Source organism: Procambarus clarkii, chromosome 68 (genome assembly GCF_040958095.1).
Source record: "Procambarus clarkii isolate CNS0578487 chromosome 68, FALCON_Pclarkii_2.0, whole genome shotgun sequence".
Taxonomy (NCBI): domain Eukaryota; kingdom Metazoa; phylum Arthropoda; class Malacostraca; order Decapoda; family Cambaridae; genus Procambarus; species Procambarus clarkii.
The window spans coordinates 13,355,590-13,378,294 of NC_091217.1; the positions used below are offsets into that span (position 1 = coordinate 13,355,590).

At 38.8% G+C, this 22,705-nt stretch overlaps 1 protein-coding gene across 4 annotated transcripts in view; it reads left to right on the top strand.

Moving 5' to 3' along the window:
• Positions 1–22,705, top strand: part of AsnRS (asparagine--tRNA ligase) — a 47,861-nt gene that overhangs the window by 13,953 nt on the left and 11,203 nt on the right. For 2 of the 4 annotated variants that reach the window (XM_045769479.2, XM_069310866.1), the window contains 7 exons: positions 3,492–3,800; positions 7,535–7,591; positions 13,317–13,521; positions 16,245–16,402; positions 16,845–16,997; positions 19,111–19,307; positions 19,999–20,140. In XM_045769479.2, the coding sequence (XP_045625435.1) occupies positions 3,492–3,800; positions 7,535–7,591; positions 13,317–13,521; positions 16,245–16,402; positions 16,845–16,997; positions 19,111–19,307; positions 19,999–20,140 (1,221 nt within the window). The remainder of the gene's footprint in view (positions 1–3,491; positions 3,801–7,534; positions 7,592–13,316; positions 13,522–16,244; positions 16,403–16,844; positions 16,998–19,110; positions 19,308–19,998; positions 20,141–22,705) is intronic. The other 2 variants (XM_045769480.2, XM_069310867.1) reach the window with 1 other exon arrangement.

Below are 22,705 nucleotides of genomic sequence, written 5' to 3' on the forward strand. Positions count from 1 at the left end.
TAATCCGTTCCATAATCCATACAAGGGTTTTCAGAGTCCCAAAAGTCAAAATACTTTTCATATCTAATACATTAGATATAACAAATATTTAGTACTATAGTATGTACAAGTTATAGCTTTATTGATGACTCTTGTTGGTGAATAGAAGACGGTGAGGAGGGGGGGAGGAGAAGTGGTGGTAGTGTTTGGAAGGGGAGTCCCCTTCCATTATAACATCAGGCACTGATGACTTCTCTGGGGTACTCTCTCTCTCCTACATTTTGCAGGCATGCCACTAGGAACTGGTTGTGGCTCACTGCTTGCTTGTCTTACTAAGAATCTGTCTAAAGGCATTTGTTTTTCCCTACATTTTAACATTTGTCAGTAGTGAAACATCACATTGTCATTAATAAGGCCAATGCAACCACCTGCTAAATCTTTATCTGGGTGAGTCTTTTTAGCAAAATTTGTAGTTCTTTCCATACTGCACACATTTTCTTAATGAGGAAGGGACATCCTCTACTGCTTCCTCCTCCCCTGAAGATTTGTTGTACAGTGGTACCTCGGTTTATGAATGCTCCTCTTTACGAACATTTCGTGTTACGAGCGAAATTTCTTCGGAAAATTTGAATCGGGTTACGAACTTTACCTCGGGATACGAGTTTGTTGATACGCGTATGGCCGACCTAGCGCACGATGGCATGACAATCATGCTTTAGTTTACCGGTGCCTCCCGCCAAGTGACTATCTCACCTGAATTCTTTGCAAAGCTTTACAGTTTTTTTTTTTTTGGGATTTTTGGCTATTTGAGCTTAAAAGTTATTATATATCTCGCCATGGATCCCAAGAAAGCCAGTGGTAAGGTTCAAGGCAAGAAATTACATGTAAGAATGACCATAGAGGAAAAACAAGAGATCATTCCTAAACATGAAAATGGTACTAGTGTTGTTGAACTAACTAGGCAGTACAACAAATCCATGTCAACGATATGCACTGTTCTTGGCAAGAAAAAGGACATGTTGAGTGCTAAAGTAGCAAAAGGCTTGTCAACAGTCACAAAACAAACACAAATACTTGAGGATGTGGAAAAGTTATTGATTTGGATACACAAAAGGAGTTAGCAGGTGATAGCGTTTCAGAGGCCATCTTTTGTGAGAGAGCCAGGGTATTGCACGAAGATCTTGTAAAGAAAACCCCTGGAACGAGTGTAGATACGAAAGACTTTAAGGCAAGCAAGGGATGGTTTGAAAAATTTAGAAAAAATGGTATTCATAGTGTTGAGACATGGGGAGGCTGCCAGCTCAGACAAACCAGTGGCTGAAAACTTTATTGAAGAATTTAAAGATTTTGTAGAGAGTGAGGGATATCTACCGCAACAAGTGTTTAATTGTGATGAGACAGGACTATTCTAGAAAAGATTGCCTAAGAGGACATATATTACCCAGGAGGAGAAATTATTGCCCGTACACAAGCATATGAAAGATAGGTTTACTCTTGTGCTGTGTGGAAATGTGAGTGGCGATTTGAAAATTAAACCCTTGCTTGTGTATCATTCTGAAAATCCAAGGGTTTTCAAAAAATATAATGTGCAGAAAAGCCAAGTGTGTGTGATGTGGAGGGCTAATAGTAAGACATGGGTGACTGGCTATATTTTATGGAGTGGGTGAATGATGTGGTGTGCCTTGCCATACAAATATTTGCAGGAGAATAGTTTGCCGCTCAAGGCCCTGCTTCTCCTCGACAATGCTCCTGTTCATCCTCCATGGTTTTGGAAGATGCATTGTTGGACAGAATTAATTTTGTCACAATAAAGTTCTTTCCTCCTAACACCACTCCTCTAATTCAACCTATGGACCAGAAAATCATTGCGAATTTTAAGAAACATTATGAAAGGGCACTTTTCCGGAAATGGTTTGAAGTGACTGATGCCACAAACCTCACCCTCAAAGAGTTCTGGAAAACCCATTTTAACATTTGTAGTGCTTTAAAACTCATTGACAAAACCTGGCAAGAAGTGACTCTCAGAACCCTGATCTCTGGCTGGAGAAAATTGTGGCCTGAATGTGTTTCAGAACTAGACTTTGAGGGATTTGAGGCTGTAAATGAAGTGCCTATTGTTGAGGAAATTGTTACTCTGGGCAGGAAAATGGGCTTGGAATTGGATAGTGCTAATGTGGAGGAACACAGCAAAGAACTGACCACTGAAGAACTCCAAAAGGAGCAGCAACAACAGGCAGCTGAGGATATTTCTTCAGGGAAGGAGGCAGCAGAAGAGAATGTCCCTTCCTGAACAATTAGGAAATGATGTCAGATGTGGGAAGAAATGCAAACTTTTGTTGAAACGAATCACCCAGAGAAAGCTGTAGTAGGCCGTTGCATTGACCTTTTCAATGACAATGTGATGCCACACTACAGATAAGTGTTGCAAAGAAGGGGAAAAACAATCTTCAATGGAACATTTTCTATTGAGAAAATCAAGCAGTGAGCCACTACCAGGTCCTAGGGGTATGCAGGCCAAACGTGCCAGTGTGTGCACCCCAGAGAAGTCCTCACTGCCTGAGGTTATAATGGAATGGACTCCCTTTCCAAACAGTAACACCTCTTCTCCTCCCCTCTCCTCACCATCTTCCATATGCCAATAGGAGTCATCAGTAAAGGTAAGTAATCACTTGCACATACTTTTGTAGTGAAGATTTGGGTGAATTGGGTATAAAATTTACTTTGAAGTTAATTTTTTTGGGAGTCGGGAACGGATTAATTCATTTCCCTTTATTTCTTATGGGGAAATTCGCTTTAGTCTACGAATTTTCGGGTTACGAACCGTCTCCAGGAACGGATTAAAATCATATTCCGAGGTACCCCTGTACTGCCTAGCTAGTTCAACAACACGATTACCATGTTCATGTTTACAAATGATCTTGTTGTTCCTCTATGGTCATCCTCACATGTGTTTTCTTAGGTTGAACTTTATCACTGACTTTCTTGGGACCCATGGTGTGATGTACAATAATTACTTTCAGGTTCAAAACCCCAAAAAAGCTGAAAAAGAATGAAATTTTTTTACAAAGAATTCACGTGCGATCGTCACTAAGCGGGAGGCACTGGTAAAGTGAAGCGCGGACGACCGTGCCACCAGGAACCACGCCCTGGTTGCCCATATGCATATCAACAAACTGTTACTCGAGGCAAAGTTCATAAGCCGATTCACATTTTACAAAGGAATTGGGCTTATAACCCGAAAAGTTTATAAATAGGGGCATTGGTAAGCCGAGGTGTCACTGTATATTTTATCTTGTTTTAGTGGCTGACATTGGAAGTAGGATCACATGGATGGTCTCTGAACAGTTGCCTACATCTTAAAGTATGGCTATAATAGTACTGTATAAGGTTTAAATATTACTAGTAGGTCACAACGTGTTCTTATAGGGGAAAAAAAATACCAGTATTATGGAGGCACATAATTTAAAAAAAATATTAGAGACCAATGTTTTTTCGATGGTGTTTTCTTCTAGGGAGAGGGTGATAAATTGTCTGGCAGCAAGGAAGCTGAGCTAACTCCGTGTCTGCAAGACTTAGATGAGCACTTAAGCCAGTCGAGCTACATTGTGGGTCATGTTCCTACCCAGGCTGATACAGTGGTGTATAATCGTGTGGGTGGAGCATCCCCTCTGAATGGCCCCATTCCATCATCCTATCCACACTTTATGAGATGGTGGAAACACATAAAGAGTTTTGGTGCCAATTTGAAGGATTTTCCACAAACAGATCTTTGTGTTCTTAGCCAGTTCAACCTTCCTGATGCCCCCCACACTCAGTTGAATGTAAGTGTGTTGTAAAATGCAAGCAGTTTTGTTTGAGAGCTTTATACTGTACACTGTCTTTATTAAAGAAAAGGTAATTGTATGTACAATACCTTGACCTCTTATCCTTTGTTGTATTTTGTAGGCATAACTGCGATTTAAACACTATTAAGTAATATATGTTATACTTCAAAATTTATGTTACTGTAGTCTTTTATGTTGCATGAATGCATCATAATTGTTCATGTTCTTGTTTTAATATTTTTTTAATAACTAGTACTGCCAGTCTCCAGACACTTAAGTACAGTATTGGCACTTCACAGTGGACTGAGTGTGTTATAGTATTACATATATTATGGTATGAATTGAAAAGGTATACTTTTATAAAATGACAATAGAATGTACACTGGACATTCAATACCTACAAAGATACGGCATTGACCAAAAATGGAAGTGCACAAAGTTCAGTTGCACATTAAAGTACAATATCCGGATGACCTGACCCTTCTCCAGAGGATGAGACACATTACCCATTTGTAAAGGGATTTTTTTTCCATATTTTAATTATAATGTGGTCTTTAGTATAACCGTTTCCATATTACAGTATGTGTATTAGGTAACACTCCTTGAATAAAAGGTCGCTCACTAATTTGGAACATATGGGGACCCAATGAGAGCTATGCTGAGGTCAGTTACCCAGTGTTTTAACGGTGCACATGTCAAATTTTTGCTTTATTACTGCTGCTGATAGAATTGTTATTTCCCTATAAATATGCAGTATTAATAACTTAATTACTTTATTACATTGCCAATTTCCCAGGAAAACAAGAAAATTTAAGTAAAACTGTAACTTTTTGCAGAGTTCAAAGCTGTGTTCATCGCTTTTGAATTAGAGTATCGTACTGTACTATACTGTACTGTACTTCACAGTTCAGAATTATTCTACCATACACATTATAACTGAAGAACTTTAATATTATATATTTTCATGAAAATGTACAATAAATATAAACTGTGCCTATTAGCAGTTTAATCAACATATCCTAACTCAACTCTGAAGTTACTGTCAAAGTGCTTGGCAAATTATTTTGGCTGCCAGATGCTAAGGCTTCACCAGTTGAAGATCTTTAGAATTCAGACCTTGTCAGATGTAATTTTTGGCCTGTCTCGTTTTTCATGGGTCTCCTTGATCAGCTCCCTTTCCTGCCTATAGTTTGTGATGTAGCGACTTCCTCATCCTCTTTTGTTATCCTTCTTGCCTTCTCCACATTGCCATTAACACTGTTCAATCTTGACCAGACCACACACTAGAAAGTGAAGGGACGATGACATTTCGGTCCGTCCTGGACCGAAAAATCTCAAGTCGACTACCTGGACTGTAGTCTCAAGTCGATTACATATGGAGGACGGACCGAAACGTCGTCGTCCCTTCACTTTCTAGTGTGTTCTGGTCAACATACTTCAGCTACGTTATTGTGACTCATCGCCTGCACTGTTCAATCTTGTTTTTAATTGTCAGGCCATAACCTGATCATTAGTACTTTTAGGTTAATTGCCGTGTTTCCAATATGTGTTATTGACTAAAAATAAGCCAAGTTTGTCTTCAAAGTTTATAGTGAAGAAAATCCATCAGCTATAGTGTTGCCTTGTTTTACACAAAAGCCAGACTAGAAACACTCGACTACCTTGTGAGGTAATCCAAATTCCGGTAACCCAAATGAATTAATATTCTTGGCATTTTAGCTCTAATAGGAAATAAAGTTAAAAGGTTATATAAATCATTTGTGAGTAAATGATGAAAGAAATGGGGTAAATGGTGGGAGCTTGCATATTTAAATAAGAATTATGTTGAATGTGGTACAAAAAATTACAAATTTTGTTATTTTTGGACATTTGTGGCAAGAAATTTGGATTCCCATATGATATAGATGACTTAGCATAGATAGTTCAGACATTTCTAATGAATAATAATTGTACATAATTAATAATATTAAAATTTGTTTATAAACATAACCCACCACATGTTGGTAACCAGATTGCTGAGCCACATTATTCAGATTTTGTCAGAATTAAGAGAGATTCAGTTTTTAACTCTTTGGGATTTTGGCAGTTATCCAGAGTTGAGTTATTGAGGTTCATAATAGTGTAATGAGTTTCTGGATGTTCAGCTTTTAATGGTCATAAGGGACATTGTAGCTGTGTGTCAATACTCTAGCATTTTCGTATTGATATTTTGTTTCCGCTTCCCATGCATTGAAAGACTAGAAACTGGAAAATCATGTTCAATGACTCATTTCTTAGGAACCATTAGCCATTAAAGCCTGATATTAATTTGCATAAGTGGCATTTGTAATGGATTTGGAGATACCGTATATCCCCTTTAGTCTCTTGATATTTTGTTTACACCTATATTCTCATTTGAACTAATGAAGACCATTTGTAGAACCTTTCCTATTTCACTGCAGAAATGAGTGTGCTGTTAAATTTTACTAAAACCCTTTGAAAAGGAGTTAGTATGAAATATTGATCTTGTAATGCCACTTTAATCTATTGTGGCCCAGTAACTGTGTTTTGAATTCGTATATTTTTCCATTTCCAAGGTTACCTTGAACATTATATGAGTAACTTTGTTTTTGCTGTGACCTGTAATATTAAACCTGCAAAAAAGACTCAAAATAAAAGTAATAATTTTATTTAATTAAAATTGTTCTGTTGAAAATGTACTGGTTTGCTTCTAGATAAAATGAGTAAGATGAAGGAAAAGTTAGATTATTACAGTCCAGTATATCAAGAGAAACTTGGAAGCATATTTGTAAGTTCTTGAGATGTGGTAGAGCAAGAATCTTGGTATTTAAATTCATATTGGAACACATTAATAATGGTTACTGTGCTGCATGTAAATTTGAGTGTCTAACATTTCTCCTCTTTTGTATTTTTTAATTTATTTCTCATACCCCAGCTATGTCTCAAACCACATACACACAACTGACTAATGCTGTTCATCACCACACCAAACTGTGTCTAGTTAATTATCTCTGACAGTTTACACTTTCCTGGAGGGCTTGCTACAATTATCTTCTCTTGTGACCATAAGTTACTGTCAGTAGATTATTCAGTTCTCACTATTTATAATATAACATTGAATACAGCAGTGTTAAAAATAAATACAATACTACATATGACCAGTAATTTGAATCGTATGAGAGCCCACTCCCATTTGAGTTTCCAGACATTCAAATTGGCTGAATTTCTTTCTAGGACTGTCTAAAAACTAACATTTGCAATTTTTTGTACCACAACTTGGCTACTCCCACTCTCTGCCTTCCCATGTTCTTGGTTTGCCTGCACTCTCCCACCATTTACCCACTTACTCCCATGGTTTACATATACATTTTCATGTTACCTGCCTACTCTCACATTTATTAAAAAATTACGAATATGAATTCATTCAGGTTATTAGAATTCAGATCACCAAGCTCTTAACAGTACTGCATTTTGAATAGTACAAAATGGTAGTATTATTATTATTACCCTTAAAACTTTTATAAAAATTGGATGTAACATAATTACCCTTGAACTATGCATATGTAGTTACTAGCATGTTCTTCATTAAATTCCTAAGATCCTTATTCTGGTCTGAACCTTACCTTGCAAATTTCTTACTGAATAAAGCTATTTGACTTTTTATATTTGCTTCATTGAAGACTTTTAAGCTATTTATTTTCTTATTAATTTTTCTTTTTACTTTATTTCAGAAATATGAAGTCATTGCCAAGAGTCAGTTAAAAAAGCTCACAAAATTATGGAAAGATGTAAGTACTGTACATTATTATTAAATATAATTTAAACAATTTGTGTATGGTTGCATAAAGTGTGGTTGTCTCTTGCTTGTTTGTATTGCTAGTATGCTTGAGGGTTACCTTGAGGTTATCTTGAGATGATTTTGGGGCTTTAGTGTCCCCGCGGCCCGGTCCTCGACCAGGCCTCCACCCCCAGGAAGCAGCCCGTGACAGCTGACTAACACCCAGGTACCTATTTTACTGCTAGGTAATAGGGGCATAGGGTGAAAGAAACTCTGCCCATTGTTTCTTGCCGGCACCTGGGATCGAACCCAGGACCACAGGATCACAAGCCCAGTGTGCTGTCCGCTCGGCCGATCGGCTCCCTTTAGGGTTAGGCCTCTTTCTATATTGTTTCCAATGTTTTGTCTTTTCTCTGGCCTCCTCACTGTTGAATCATTCCTACTTGCTAGTAGGTGGTGAAGGCATCTGTCTTGCCTTCTTGTACCTTCATCATAGATATCTCGCAGAACTTCATGTACATCTCATTTATTACTTTGCCTAACAACAAATCTTTCCCATCAAATGTATTGAAGAACTTTCTAAGTTCCCCATAGTGTCCTCTCCTGTTCTTCGGTGTTTTCATTTTCCTATTCTCTTCTAAATTATAACACATGGAATGTTTCATTTCCAAAAGGATATGGTCATAATTTTCCAAGGGAAGAAAGGTACTGAATGTCAAATACATACATACATACATACATACATACATACATACATACATACATACATACATACATACATACATACATACATACATACATACATACATACATTCATTCATTCATTCATACATACATACATACATACATACATACATACATATATATATATATATATATATATATATATATATATATATATATATATATATATATATATATATATATATATATATATATATATATATATATATATATTATTAAATATGACCGAAAAAGTAAGATTAATAATTCTAACACAAATTTTCTCAATCTTTCGTACATTTCTTTTCACTGTTGGAGGTAAATCAAAAATCAATTCTCCAAAATTCATTTTTATTTCTAGTCTGACGCGATACGAGCGCGTTTCGTAAAACTTATTACATTTTCAAAGACTAGTTTACAAATACACAACTGAATAGAACTTACGCATCTCCGATTTTATATCTACATTTTAGTGAGGTGGATGGGGTGAGGTGACATTAATAGGGTATTAATTTCATCAACACAAGACAGAACACGAAACAATGGGTATTGAATAGAAGTGTTTGTAGAAAGCCTATTGGTCCATATTTCTTGATGCTTCTATATTGGAGCGGAGTCTTGAGGTGGGTAGAATATAGTTGTGCATTAATTGGCTGTTGATTGCTGGTGTTGACTTCTTGATGTGTAGTGCCTCGCAAACGTCAAGCCGCCTGCTATCGCTGTATCTATCGATGATTTCTGTGTTGTTTACTAGGATTTCTCTGGCGATGGTTTGGTTGTGGGAAGAGATTATATGTTCCTTAATGGAGCCCTGTTGCTTATGCATCGTTAAACACCTAGAAAGAGATGTTGTTGTCTTGCCTATATACTGGGTTTTTTGGAGCTTACAGTCCCCAAGAGGGCATTTCTTGAGTTATCTTGAGTTATCTTGAGATAATTTCGGGGCTTTAGTGTCCCCGCGGCCCGGTCCTCGACCAGGCCTCCACCCCCAGGAAGCAGCCCGTGACAGCTGACTAACACCCAGGTACCTATTTTACTGCTAGGTAACAGGGGCATCAGGGTGAAAGAAACTCTGCCCATTGTTTCTCGCCGACGCCTGGGATCGAACCCAGGACCACAGGATCACAAGTCCAGCGTGCTGTCCGCTCGGCCGACCGGCTCCCTAAAGGCATTTGAAGGCATAGACGACGTTAGTCTCTTTTAAAGCGTTCTGTTTTGTGTCTGGAGAGTTTCTCATGAGTAGGCTGGCCGTTTTTCTGGTTTTATAGTAAATCGTCAGTTGTATCCTCTGATTTTTGTCTGTAGGGATAACGTTTCTATTAAGAATATCTTTCAGGACCCTTTCCTCCGTTTTATGAGCTGTGGAAAAGAAGTTCCTGTAAAATAGTCTAATAGGAGGTATAGGTGTTGTGTTAGTTGTCTCTTCAGAGGTTGCATGGCGTTTCACTTTCCTTCTTATGATGTCTTCCACGAAACTATTGGAGAAGCCGTTGTTGACTAGGACCTGCCTTACCCTACAGAGTTCTTCGTCGACTTGCTTCCATTCTGAGCTGTGGCTGAGAGCACGGTCGACATATGCGTTAACAACACTCCTCTGGTACCTGTCTGGGCAGTCGCTGTTGGCATTTAGGCACATTCCTATGCTCGTTTCCTTAGTGTAGACTGCAGTGTGGAAACCTCCGCTCTTTTCCATGACTGTTACATCTAGAAAGGGCAGCTTCCCATCCTTTTCCATCTCGTAAGTGAAACGCAGCACGGAACTCTGCTCAAATGCCTCCTTCAGCTCCTGCAGATGTCTGACATCAGGTACCTGTGTAAAAATGTCGTCAACATACCTGCAGTATATGGCCGGTTTCAAGTTCATGTCGACTAAGACTTTTTGCTCGATGGTACCCATGTAGAAGTTTGCAAACAAGACACCTAGGGGAGAACCCATGGCGACCCCATCTACTTGCTTATACATGTGCCCATCCGGGCTCAAGAAGGGTGCCTCTTTAGTACAAGCTTGGAGTAGTTTCCTCAGAATATTTTCTGGTATGTCAAGAGGAGTACAGGCTGGATCACGATACACTCTGTCGGCTATCATCCCGATTGTCTCGTCCACAGGTACGTTGGTAAACAGAGATTCTACGTCCAACGAGGCTCTTATCCCTGTGGCCCGTGTGCCCCACAGTAAGTCAACAAATTCCTTTGGAGACTTCAGGCTGAAGGCGCAGGGAACATAAGGAGTCAGCAGGCCATTGAGTCGCTTCGCCAGTCTGTACGTGGGTGTGGGTATCTGGCTAATGATTGGCCGAAGTGGGTTTCCAGGCTTGTGTGTCTTGACATTTCCATACGCATATCCAGGTTTATATTCCCCAATAATCTTTGGCAGGTGGAGTCCGGATTTCTTGGCGTTCACAGTTTCGATCAGTTTGTTGACCTTTGCTTTTAATTCGGCTGTAGTGTCCTTCGTTACCCTTTGGAACTTAGTTTGGTCAGAGAGTATGATGTTCATTTTCGCCAGATATTCGTCTTTTTTAAGAATGACATATATTGGCGACTTGTCACCTCTCCTGACAACTATCTCCTTGTTTTCACGAAGGCTTTTAGCTGCCGCTTTGAGCTTAGGGGACAGTACTGTATGGTGCTTTTGTAATTGCCTCGATTCTTTCCTCCTTCGGAGGAAAGGAGGAAAGAATCGAGGCAATTACAGAAGCACCATACTGTCCCCTGAGCTCAAAGCGGCAGCTAAAAGCCTTCGTGAGAACAAGGAGATAGTTGTCAGGAGAGGTGACAAGTCGCCAATATATGTCATTCTTAAAAAAGACGAATATCTGGCGAAAATGAACATCATACTCTCTGACCAAACTAAGTTCCAAAGGGTAACGAAGGACACTACAGCCGAATTAAAAGCAAAGTTCAACAAACTGATCGAAACTGTGAACGCCAAGAAATCCGGACTCCACCTGCCAAAGATCATTGGGGAATATAAACCTGGATATGCGTATGGAAATGTCAAAACACACAAGCCTGGAAACCCACTTCGGCCAATCATTAGCCAGATACCCACACCCACGTACAGACTGGCGAAGCGACTCAACGGCCTGCTGACTCCTTATGTTCCCTGCGCCTTTAGCCTGAAGTCTCCAAAGGAATTTGTTGACTTACTGCGGGGCACACGGGCCACAGGGATAAGAGCCTCGTTGGACGTAGAATCGCTGTTTACCAACGTACCTGTGGACGAGACAATCGGGATGATAGCCGACAGTGTATCGTGATCCAGCCTGTACTCCTCTTGACATACCAGAAAATATTCTGAGGAAACTACTCCAAGCTTGTACTAAAGAGGCACCCTTCTTGAGCCCGGATGGGCACATGTATAAGCAAGTAGATGGGGTCGCCATGGGTTCTCCCCTAGGTGTCTTGTTTGCAAACTTCTACATGGGTACCATCGAGCAAAAAGTCTTAGTCGACATGAACTTGAAACCGGCCATATACTGCAGGTATGTTGACGACATTTTTACACAGGTACCTGATGTCAGACATCTGCAGGAGCTGAAGGAGGCATTTGAGCAGAGTTCCGTGCTGCGTTTCACTTACGAGATGGAAAAGGATGGGAAGCTGCCCTTTCTAGATGTAACAGTCATGGAAAAGAGCGGAGGTTTCCACACTGCAGTCTACACTAAGGAAACGAGCATAGGAATGTGCCTAAATGCCAACAGCGACTGCCCAGACAGGTACAAGAGGAGTGTTGTTAACGCATATGTCGACCGTGCTCTCAGCCACAGCTCAGAATGGAAGCAAGTCGACGAAGAACTCTGTAGGGTAAGGCAGGTCCTAGTCAACAACGGCTTCTCCAATGGTTTCGTGGAAGACATCATAAGAAGGAAAGTGAAACGCCATGCAACCTCTGAAGAGACAACTAACACAACACCTATACCTCCTATTAGACTATTTTACAGGAACTTCTTTTCCACAGCTCATAAAACGGAGGAAAGGGTCCAGAAAGATATTGTTAATAGAAACGTTATCCCTACAGACAAAAATCAGAGGATACAACTGACGATTTACTATAAAACCAGAAAAACGGCCAGCCTACTCATGATAAACTCTCCAGACACAAAACAGAACGCTTTAAAAGAGACTAACGTCGTCTATGCCTTCAAATGCCCTCTTGGGGACTGTAAGCTCCAAAAAACCCAGTATATAGGCAAGACAACAACATCTCTTTCTAGGCGTTTAACGATGCATAAGCAACAGGGCTCCATTAAGGAACATATAATCTCTTCCCACAACCAAACCATCGCCAGAGAAATCCTAGTAAACAACACAGAAATCATCGATAGATACAGCGATAGCAGGCGGCTTGACGTTTGCGAGGCACTACACATCAAGAAGTCAACACCAGCAATCAACAGCCAATTAATGCACAACTATATTCTACCCACCTCAAGACTCCGCTCCAATATAGAAGCATCAAGAAATATGGACCAATAGGCTTTCTACAAACACTTCTATTCAATACCCATTGTTTCGTGTTCTGTCTTGTGTTGATGAAATTAATACCCTATTAATGCCACCTCACCCCATCCACCTCACTAAAATGTAGATATAAAATCGGAGATGCGTAAGTTCTATTCAGTTGTGTATTTGTAAACTAAAGTCTTTGAAAATGTAATAAGTTTTACGAAACGCGCTCGTGTTGCGTCAGACTAGAAATAAAAATGAATTCTGGAGAATTGATTTTTGATTTACCTCCAACAGTGAAAAGAAATGTACGAAAGATTGAGAAAATTCGTGTTAGAATTATTAATCTTACTTTTTCGGTCATATTTAATAATATATGTCTACAGGAAAGACTGCTACCAAAATATACTACTATATCTATATCTATATATATATATTAAATGTTGAATTGCATAAAACAAATGTGTCTGGCAAGTATATTTTGTAAGGAATTATGCAACTAGTTTTTTAATTGTTAAATTGCTGTTGCTGCTACTAATCAAATAATGTTCCACCTTATTTAGGAGTGTAAAAAACTTGAAGCACGTCTTAAAAAGGAAAAGGAGGATGAAGAGAAGAGGACAAAAGCCCTTGCAGAAGCAAGGAAAGTGACCATATCGGAAGACTCGAGCCTGCCTGCTGCCATCTGTATTAAGATTCGAGATAGTGCAGCCTACCGTTCTAAGAGGGTTAAAGTTAATGGATGGGTGCACAGACTAAGAAGACAAGGTAAGTTTCCTTGTTCGTATAGATTTGATGCCTTGTTTTCCATGGAAGCTTTTTCATCCTTGAGAGGAGGGGGCTAGCATGTATAGTTTTAACCAAACATCCCATCTGCCTCCAAACACTAAAGAGAGCCCTTGGAATTAGCAAGTTATGTGCTGGTGTGGCATTTGTGAAACTGCTTATTTCTTGTATTAACAAAAAATAAAAAAAATATTTTCCCAGTAGCATGAAGTTTGTTTATAATTAAATTTTTTAAATTTAAGGAAAGTGACACCATTGCAGATAATGCAGTGCACCCAGTTTTGCATTAAAAATTGCACTTGAACTACTTTTACACACTATTTTTTTGTGTGTACAGGTGCGAGCCATTGGTACCTAGAAATGAAAGTACAGTACATGAAAATTGCAATGAAAACTAACTAAAGAATTGATGTCCTTAATTGGCTTACCTAACAGGTTTGCCATGTTCAATTCATTTATATTTGGTGAGATTCTTTTTCTTCCTGGAGATTTCAGCTCAATACTGTATCTCAAATCCCTAATATTATTAATTTGAAAATTTAACATTATCTTGAGCCAAAAAGTATGGCTGCTCTTTAAATTAAGCAGTGTAGTCCAGAAACTAATTTTGTTCCACGTGTATTAAGAGGATCATTGTATTGACACAGAACACATGCCATATTTATATTTATGAAACTAGGCTTTGTTATTGGGCAGTGTAGCTAGTGGAGATTTGTACTTTTGTCTTTGCTGTTTTTATTTTTTTAATGAGGTAGTTGCTCTTTTTTTTGGAGTAATCCTCTTGGTAGCTATCTATAGCTAGTTACCTGGTTAGCTCAATACCCACTAGACCCCCACGGGTCCCTAATGTCTACCACAGATCAGCAGCAGAATCTGGTCCACTTGGAGGCATATAGTCTGGGGACACTACATAAACCCAGACCAAGAGGAAAACCACCACAAAAAAAAAAAAAAAATACAAGAACTCGCAGAACCCTCTCCAGGTATGTGTAAGTACCAAGCTACCTGGAAAGTCCAACTCCAAAGAGGAAAGGACCGAAGCGACCTCCTGCAGTTCAATGAATGAACCACCGAGGATCAGTCTGAATGGAGCCAGTTAACAGGCCACAGAGGAAGATGAACCCTCTGCAGGGCTTGCCGCACTGCTGGAAATTCATTTACTGTGCTGTGTGCCTTGTTCAAGCCTGACCACTGACTCTAGTGCATACTGGTCACAAAGCCCCAACTCAGGACTGAGGTGTCCATGAACATAAGCTGTGGGCCAGGATGGTGTCATAGAATTGAACCCCAAAAAGCTTGAAGTGGAAGCCTGCGAAGCAAGTGCTGACGAAGGGCATGAGGGGCTCAAATTCAGTGGTTCCAACAATGTAAAAAAAAGTAGAACCAGAGGAACCAATACAACATCAGAAGCCAGACCCTTCCCAGGGGAACATTATGTAAGCAAAGTTTAGGCTCCCACACAAACACTTGACCAGCCGATGAGTTACCTGGGGTTGATCCAACACCAAATGGCGATGCTGCTGTAGGTGGAACAGAGCCATAGTAGGCAGGGAGAGAGATAGTGACTGAGAACCCCAAATGAGGCCCAACCAGCTCCAAATCTAAAATGGAACCAACGGAGACTTTGATACTTCATCAGAAACCCAAACCTGGTAAGCTGGCAAAGAACCAGATTCCTGGCTAACTAACATGTGGACCGACTGGGAGGCCAAACCAGTTGGTCATTGAGGTAGGTCTGAACCCGAACCCATCCCCCAACAGACATAGCCAGGTCACAATTATCTGTGCTAACCTGGTAAAGATCCAAGGAGTCAGATTCAAACCAAAGGGCAAAATCTTGACACAGTAAGCCTGACGTCCAATTAGAAATCCCAACCAATCCCAGAACCTCGGATGAATGGGAATGTGCCAGTATGCATCCTTGAGTCATAGATACTACTCTTGAAATTCACCTTCAATGCCAGGGGAATCTGAGCTAAAGTGGTCATACAGAAGGCCAGACAGGAAATGATGCTGTTCAAACCCAAAAGATTAAGAATGTACCATAGGTCTGTAGACTCCTGCTTTTACTGCTGGAATCCATTCAATACTGTATAACATCTAAATTATTGGGACTACTTAATTTTTAAATCTGTATGCTCTAGAGTGCAGACAGGAGAGGAACATAATAATAATTTTAAAATTGGAAAATATCTGAGGGACTGGTTCTAGATCTGCACATGGAAATAACGCCGCAAGATCAGAAGTGCAAAATAGCCCAGTCCAGTTGAAAAAGTGGTGCAATATTCATGTTAAGAGAGAACTGTATTAACATCAAAGGCCTAAGACTTCAACACACTCCCTCTTAACATAAGGGGCATAAATGGTCGGTTTCTCAGTGTTCAAAAGAGAACGTGATAAACACCTCCAAAGAATACTTGATCAACTAGGCTGTGATTTCATACATCAGGCTGCGAACAGCTGCTTATAACAGCCTGGTTGATCACACCAACCAGAAGACGAAGTCAGACACCGGGCTGTGGGGGACATTGATTTTCTGAACCATCGCAAAATATGGGTTAGTACAGTACTAAATGGTCGGTGCAGCACTGAAGGTTTATTTTATTATCTCGGTTCTCTAGACTAGGATGATGTCTCTTTTAGTGATTAATGAAACATACTGTCCATGAGTTTTTGTAATGTTATTCAGAACCTTTGTATTTCAGGCAAAAATATGATGTTTATTGTACTACGTGATGGAACGGGATTCCTACAAACAGTTCTAACGGATAAATTGTGTCAAACATATGAGGGTGTAATTCTGAACACAGAGAGCAGTGTTACATTGTATGGCACCCTTCAGGAAGTTCCAGAGGGAAAGGAGGTCTGTATCTGTATTTTGTATCGTGAAGTGCAGTCTTGTTTCATAGATGTTTATCCACTAGCTTTGCATATCTAATTCTTATTTAAAACTGCATCTAAAAACATGGTAAAACACTGGATAACTTTAAGCAATTTTCTAAACAATTAATTTTTTGTTCATGCTATCATTTTGTTGAAGACCAGAACATGTAGACATTTTGTTGAAGACATAGCACATGTACTGATATTTTGAGCGTGTCTTATTGCTGTACATATTGCAAGTACAGTACAGTATATAAATTTAACCAATTTAGAGATTTTAGACTAAGGAAATATGTAGTAGAACTGCAAGTACCACAACAGAGATTTAACATCAGATGAAGACAATCACTTTGCTGAACAATATTAGTATTTTATGAAGCAGACTTAATTATATTCTTTAATGTAATTTTGTAATTTTGCAGGCACCCGGGGGCCACGAATTGCAGGTGGATTATTGGGAGTTAGTCGGAGATTCTCCTGCAGGTGGTACAGAGGCAGAGATAAATACACTTTCTAACCCCGATGTACAGCTAGATAAGCGTCATTTATTAATCAGGGGTGAAAATACCTCAAAGGTACGTATAGTAGACGTGTGCTAAAAGGACCTCTTATGATTTAGGTTATTTAAATGTTGTAGTTTACAGATGCCACCGGACTTACTAACATACTTTAATATCATCAAATCCTTTAAATTTCATTTCTGCAGGTGTTTTTAAAAATTGTTGTTTATATTTAATTGGTTTAAAACTGTTAATTCTGCAATCTACACGTACCAAAAAGCCTTGTCTATAATTTATTAACTAATCCCAGCATGGTTCCATGTGATATCTTGAATTCCTTATTGTATTGACTTGAAACTTAACACTTAAACCTAAAAAGCATGACTATTGAATTTGGCCAATATTGTCAAAGACAATATTTTAATGGAATTTACATAATTTTCTTTTGGGTTCTTTAAAAGTGGTGTGGTAATTTCAGAAAACTTGTCACATTAATGCCTATCATCATTGAACTGGAAGACAATTTCTGCCACTTAAATATTGAATAATACTGTAACACTTACTTTCCCATCCCCAACCAAGTGTGAACTCTCCCACACTGCACTGCCCTCTCCCAGTCACACATGCACACACCTTCCCTCCTGCCCACACGTCCCCCTGGGTCTCCTACCATGTATGCTTATTCTCTCCCACACTGTACATCTATGTTGTACAATGTATGTGTAGAGCGCAAGTAAGCATTTATATATTTTAAATAATTTCTAATGGTGCTGTCTTGATGGAATGGATCAATTTTGTTGTAGACATTTGACATTTTCAGTTCTTCAGTCACAATTTTATTCTATTAGTGTATATGGAGGCATGTTCATAATTTTATAGCAGATTACATGGATAAGTTAAATATTAAATAACAAAAATTTGTATGGAGTTTATTAGTATTGCAAACCTGATTTTCCTGGATTGTTCATTTATCTGGACAGCTAATGGGAATAGTTGTGGTACGATTAGTTCTTAAATATTCCATTGCATTCAGACTTCTATCAAATAGTCCCATTTGAACAAGACACTGTTGTATTGCTTTCATTGTGATGCAGGCAGGCTTGTACTTTAAAGGGCATATTCATTTCAGAGTATTTGGATAGTATTGTTAGGTATGCTTGGCATAGACAACTTGGGTAACTTATTTTGATTGTCTGCAATAACAAAAAAAATGAAATCCTTTTCATAGTAAGAAAGTGTGTGTTCAAATGCTAGAAAACAAAATCTGCAGGAAAACACTAATAGACAGTAGAATGTATGTTTTGTATACTCCGTCATTGCAGTAAAAATTAAATTTTTATTCTGAAATAATTTTTCCACATTTCACCAATGAGTTTATATAATGTCTTGTCAAATCTTTATATTTAGACTTCAGAGATTTGTGTCACCACTATTGCAGCTACTACTCTCCTTTATTCTCCAATTGCCATGATCTGCTTTCTTGCATATTTTTATAATAAATAATACTAGTATCAATGCCATGGTCCCCTACCAGTCGTGTACCTCCCAAGTCACACTCAAGTTTCTCAAATAACTTTGCCTTCTTATCCATGGTTAGGAAGTTGCTCTTACCTTTGTCTAGTGTACCTTTATGACTTTTGCCATGACATGGTTACAACTCTTAAATATTGGTGCAGTACTTTTTGTTTATTGTTTATTTTCCTAATTTTGCTTATTGCACTCTTTACATTTCATTGGATTTATTTTAACATTCCTTCATTATCTCCCATATTTGTAATTTTTTTGCGTAGGTTTGGGACCTGCATTTTCCACGTGCATATTATACATTCTCTCCCATATGTCCGATGCCTTACATCATCCTCTTTCCTCGTCTCCCATATCCTCTAAGGATATGAGCCCAACAGAATAGCTTTCTCAATTGCTCTATCTAAACATTATAATCTAATCTGTTTTATATAACTTTTGTCATTATTAGACCTGTCTGTTAAATGAGCATCTACTTTGTGGTGTTGGTTATTGTACATGTATAGCACACGTAAAATTTTTATTGAGTACGTGTACTATATATAGCTTCATATATGACACATGCCACAATATTGTATGTACTGATTGGTGTGGTTTTATTAATTTAATCTCAAATTTCAGCTCCAAAAATATTTATCACCTTAATTAAGATCTTTTCCCTCAGGTTCTTCGATTGCGTTCAATTTTAATGAAAGCATTTGTGGACCACTATAGTGATCGAGGGTATGAATGGGTGTCACCACCAACAATGGTTCAAACACAGTGTGAAGGAGGCTCAACTCTCTTTGACTTCAGTTTCTTTGGTGAAAAGGCATACCTTACCCAGTCTAGTCAGCTTTATCTTGAGACGTGCATTCCAAGGTAAAGATTAGTACACATGTTGCATCATTATCATCCCTCACTTTCTCCATGCTTAGTTTGCTTATTTGTTTTACTATGAATTCCTCCTTACATATTTTTGGAGCCATGTTGGACTACGAACAAATCCTTACTAGATTTAGTAACCATTTATTTGTACAAATAATTAGTAACACTATCACTAATATTTAAAAATACAAGCAGATTATTTGAACACAAGTTATGTTTCTGCAAAAGTTGATCTTTTGGACCGAATTTGGATTTATTTGGACTTACTAGATAAATGGACTACGAATTTTGTCTAGTAAAGAGCAGAAAGAGCACTTAGTCTCTGTACCATAACCCTGCTTTTGTCCAGTTTGATTTGTCTTTTGATTTACACAACTTTTGCAGAAACATAACTTGTGTTCTAATAATCTGCTTGTATTATTAAATATTAGTAATGGTGTTAGTATCTTATATTAATATGTTTTCATTTAAGGATTACACATTTGCCTCATTACTGTACATTTTACTGGTATTCAGACAGCTCGGATGCTAAAGGTTTTGTGGTAAATATTTTTATTTTTCTTGTCAATATATGTCTTTTCTAATGGTGAAAATCATAAATTATTAGTAACAATAAATTGGAAATTGTTGAAAGTTGAAGGCAATAAGAAACTGCAGAATCTAGTAACCTTTTTGTTTTCAACAGTTTTGGTGATGTATATTGCATTGAACAATCCTATAGAGCTGAACAGTCCCGAACTCGCCGCCATCTTGCTCAGTACACTCATATTGAAGCTGAATGTGCCTTTATTACATTCGGTGATCTTTTAGACCGAATTGAAGACTTGGTTAGTATGCTGTATTTTGTTTGATATTTAATGTTTGCCACCTACATCAAATTCCAGTGTATAAGCACTTTCCTTGAATGTAGTAAGGTGAAAGTTTGGGTATAATATGAGAAGTGTGTCATGGAATGCCTTGAGGAAAAAAAATTGTGTGTTCATCGAGATTTTAAAGTGAACATTAAAGAAATGCTTATATTAGGTGGGATAAAGCAATGTAAGTGTGTAATGGAGAATATATTGTAAGGGCACGAGTTTGCAAGCCGTACCCTAGAATACGAATTCACGAATCCCGTCCTTACTTTCTTAATTATAGTATAGATATGTTACTTTAAAACAGGGATGTAGAACCAATGTGCATTTATAAACACTTCAAACACATGGGTGACCATGTGCGGCCATTACCATATTTTTTAATTGGCGGGACTGGAGCCGTCAAAGTGCATGCATTACATTTATTAAAACACAGGAAATGAGACAATATGCTAAGAAGGAATAATTTCTCAATCGCCAGATTAACGATTAAAGTTTGACACTCAGATTCGGTGGAGGTCAATAACCTCACACAGTGAGGTAGGTACCTCACGAGCACACAACCTGTGTGTGTGTAATTACCCAAGTGTAGTTACAGGATGAGAGCTACGCTCGTGGTGTCCCGTCTTCTCAGCACTCTGTCATAACACTTTGAAACTACTGATGGTCTTGGCCTCCACCATCTTCTCACCTAACTTGTTCCAACCGTCTACCACTCTGTTTGCGAAAGAGAATTTTCTTATATTTCTTTGGCATCTGTGTTTAGTTAGTTTAAATCTGACCTCTTGTTCTTGAAGTTCCAGGTCTCGGAAAATCTTCCCTATCAATTTTATCAATGCCTGTTACTATTTTGTACGTAATGATCATATCACCTCTTTTTTCTTCTGTTTTCTAGTTTTGGCATATTTAATGCCTCTAACCTCTCCTCATAGCTCTTGTCCTTCAGTTCTGGGAGCCACTTAGTGGCATGTCTTTGCACCTTTCCCAGTTTGTCGATGTGCTTCTTAAGATATGGGCACCATACAACCGCTGCATATTCCAGTTTTGGTCTAACAAAAGTAATGAACAATTTCTTTGAGTATTTTGCCATCCATGTATTTAAAAGCAATTCTGAAGTTAGAAAGTGTAGCATAGGCCTCTCACACAATGTTCTTAATGTGATTGTCAGGTGATAGTTTTCTGTTTAGAACCACCCCTAGATCTCTCTCTTTATCAGACTTCTTTAAAGATTTCTCACATAATTTATAGGTTGTGTGGGGTCTATGTTCTCCTATTCCACATTCCCTAACATGGCATTTATTCACATTAAATTCCATTTGCCCAGTGGTGCTCCATATACTTATTCTGTCCAGGTCTTCTTTAAGAGTATGACAATCATCTAAGTTACTTATCTTCCCTATTATTTTAGCATCAACATCAAACATGTTCTATAATTCTGTATTCCATCTGGTAGATCGTTTATGTAGACAATGAACATTATCGGTGCAAGAACTGAACCCTGTGGTATTCCGCTTGTGACATTTCTCCAGTCCAACACACTTCCTTTTATTACTGCCCTCATTTTTCAATCAAATTTTTTCATCCATGTTAGAAGCTTACCTGTCACCCCTCCAATGTATTCCAGTTTCCAGAACAACCTCTTATGTGGAACTTTGTCGAAAGCCTTCTTTAGGTCCAGATAGATGCAGTCAACTCGACCATCTCTCTCCTGTAAAATCTGTGGCTCGATCATAGAAACAGTAAATTCATTACACAGGAGCTTCCAGATCGAAAACCATACTGACGGTCTGATATTATATCGTTTCTCTCCAGGTGTTCTACCGATTTAGTTTTAATTATTTTTCTGGGGGGAGCCCTGTCGGCTCCCCGGACCTATACAGGCTGATATGCTAATGTCAGACTTTGGCATCAGTCATGTGTATGGAGTTCTGTGGGCCTACTGGGGACCACGAGCCAGAACCTGGCCCTCTCAGAGAGGCAAGGGGAGCAATGGCCTATAGAAAACCCTGTGTGGTTTGAAGCATTCTATGTCTGCCATTGACCGGGTCGGGCACCCTGAAAGGTAAGCGTCCCAAAACAAACCCCTATTCTGGTTAAAATTGCTACCTAATGCCGAACTAATGGATAGAACTCCCCAAAAAGAAACGAGCAAACTAGCATGACGTCACACGTCACCACGCCGCTGGTGTTCGTCACACGAACACCATTTGTACATGGGTTTGACCTGCTGACTTTGAGGCCGTGGAGGACGCTCCTACACCTGAACTATTGCGGCTCCTAAAAGAGAATCGAAAGTATCATTGAGGTGGTGACTGTCAGGATTCTGATGGTCTTCCCCATAACCTGGCCATGACTCTTCCTGAGTCATGACTGTGTGTGTGTGTGTGTGTTTGTGGGGGGAAGGGGTTGGTCTTGAACCCCTTTCTATCTTGGAAATTTCTTCAGGGAAGGAGAAGGTAATAGAGGATTTACCTTCCTCAACAATTAAGAAATGGTATACAATATGGGAAGAAATGCAAAGTTTTGTTGAAAAGGATC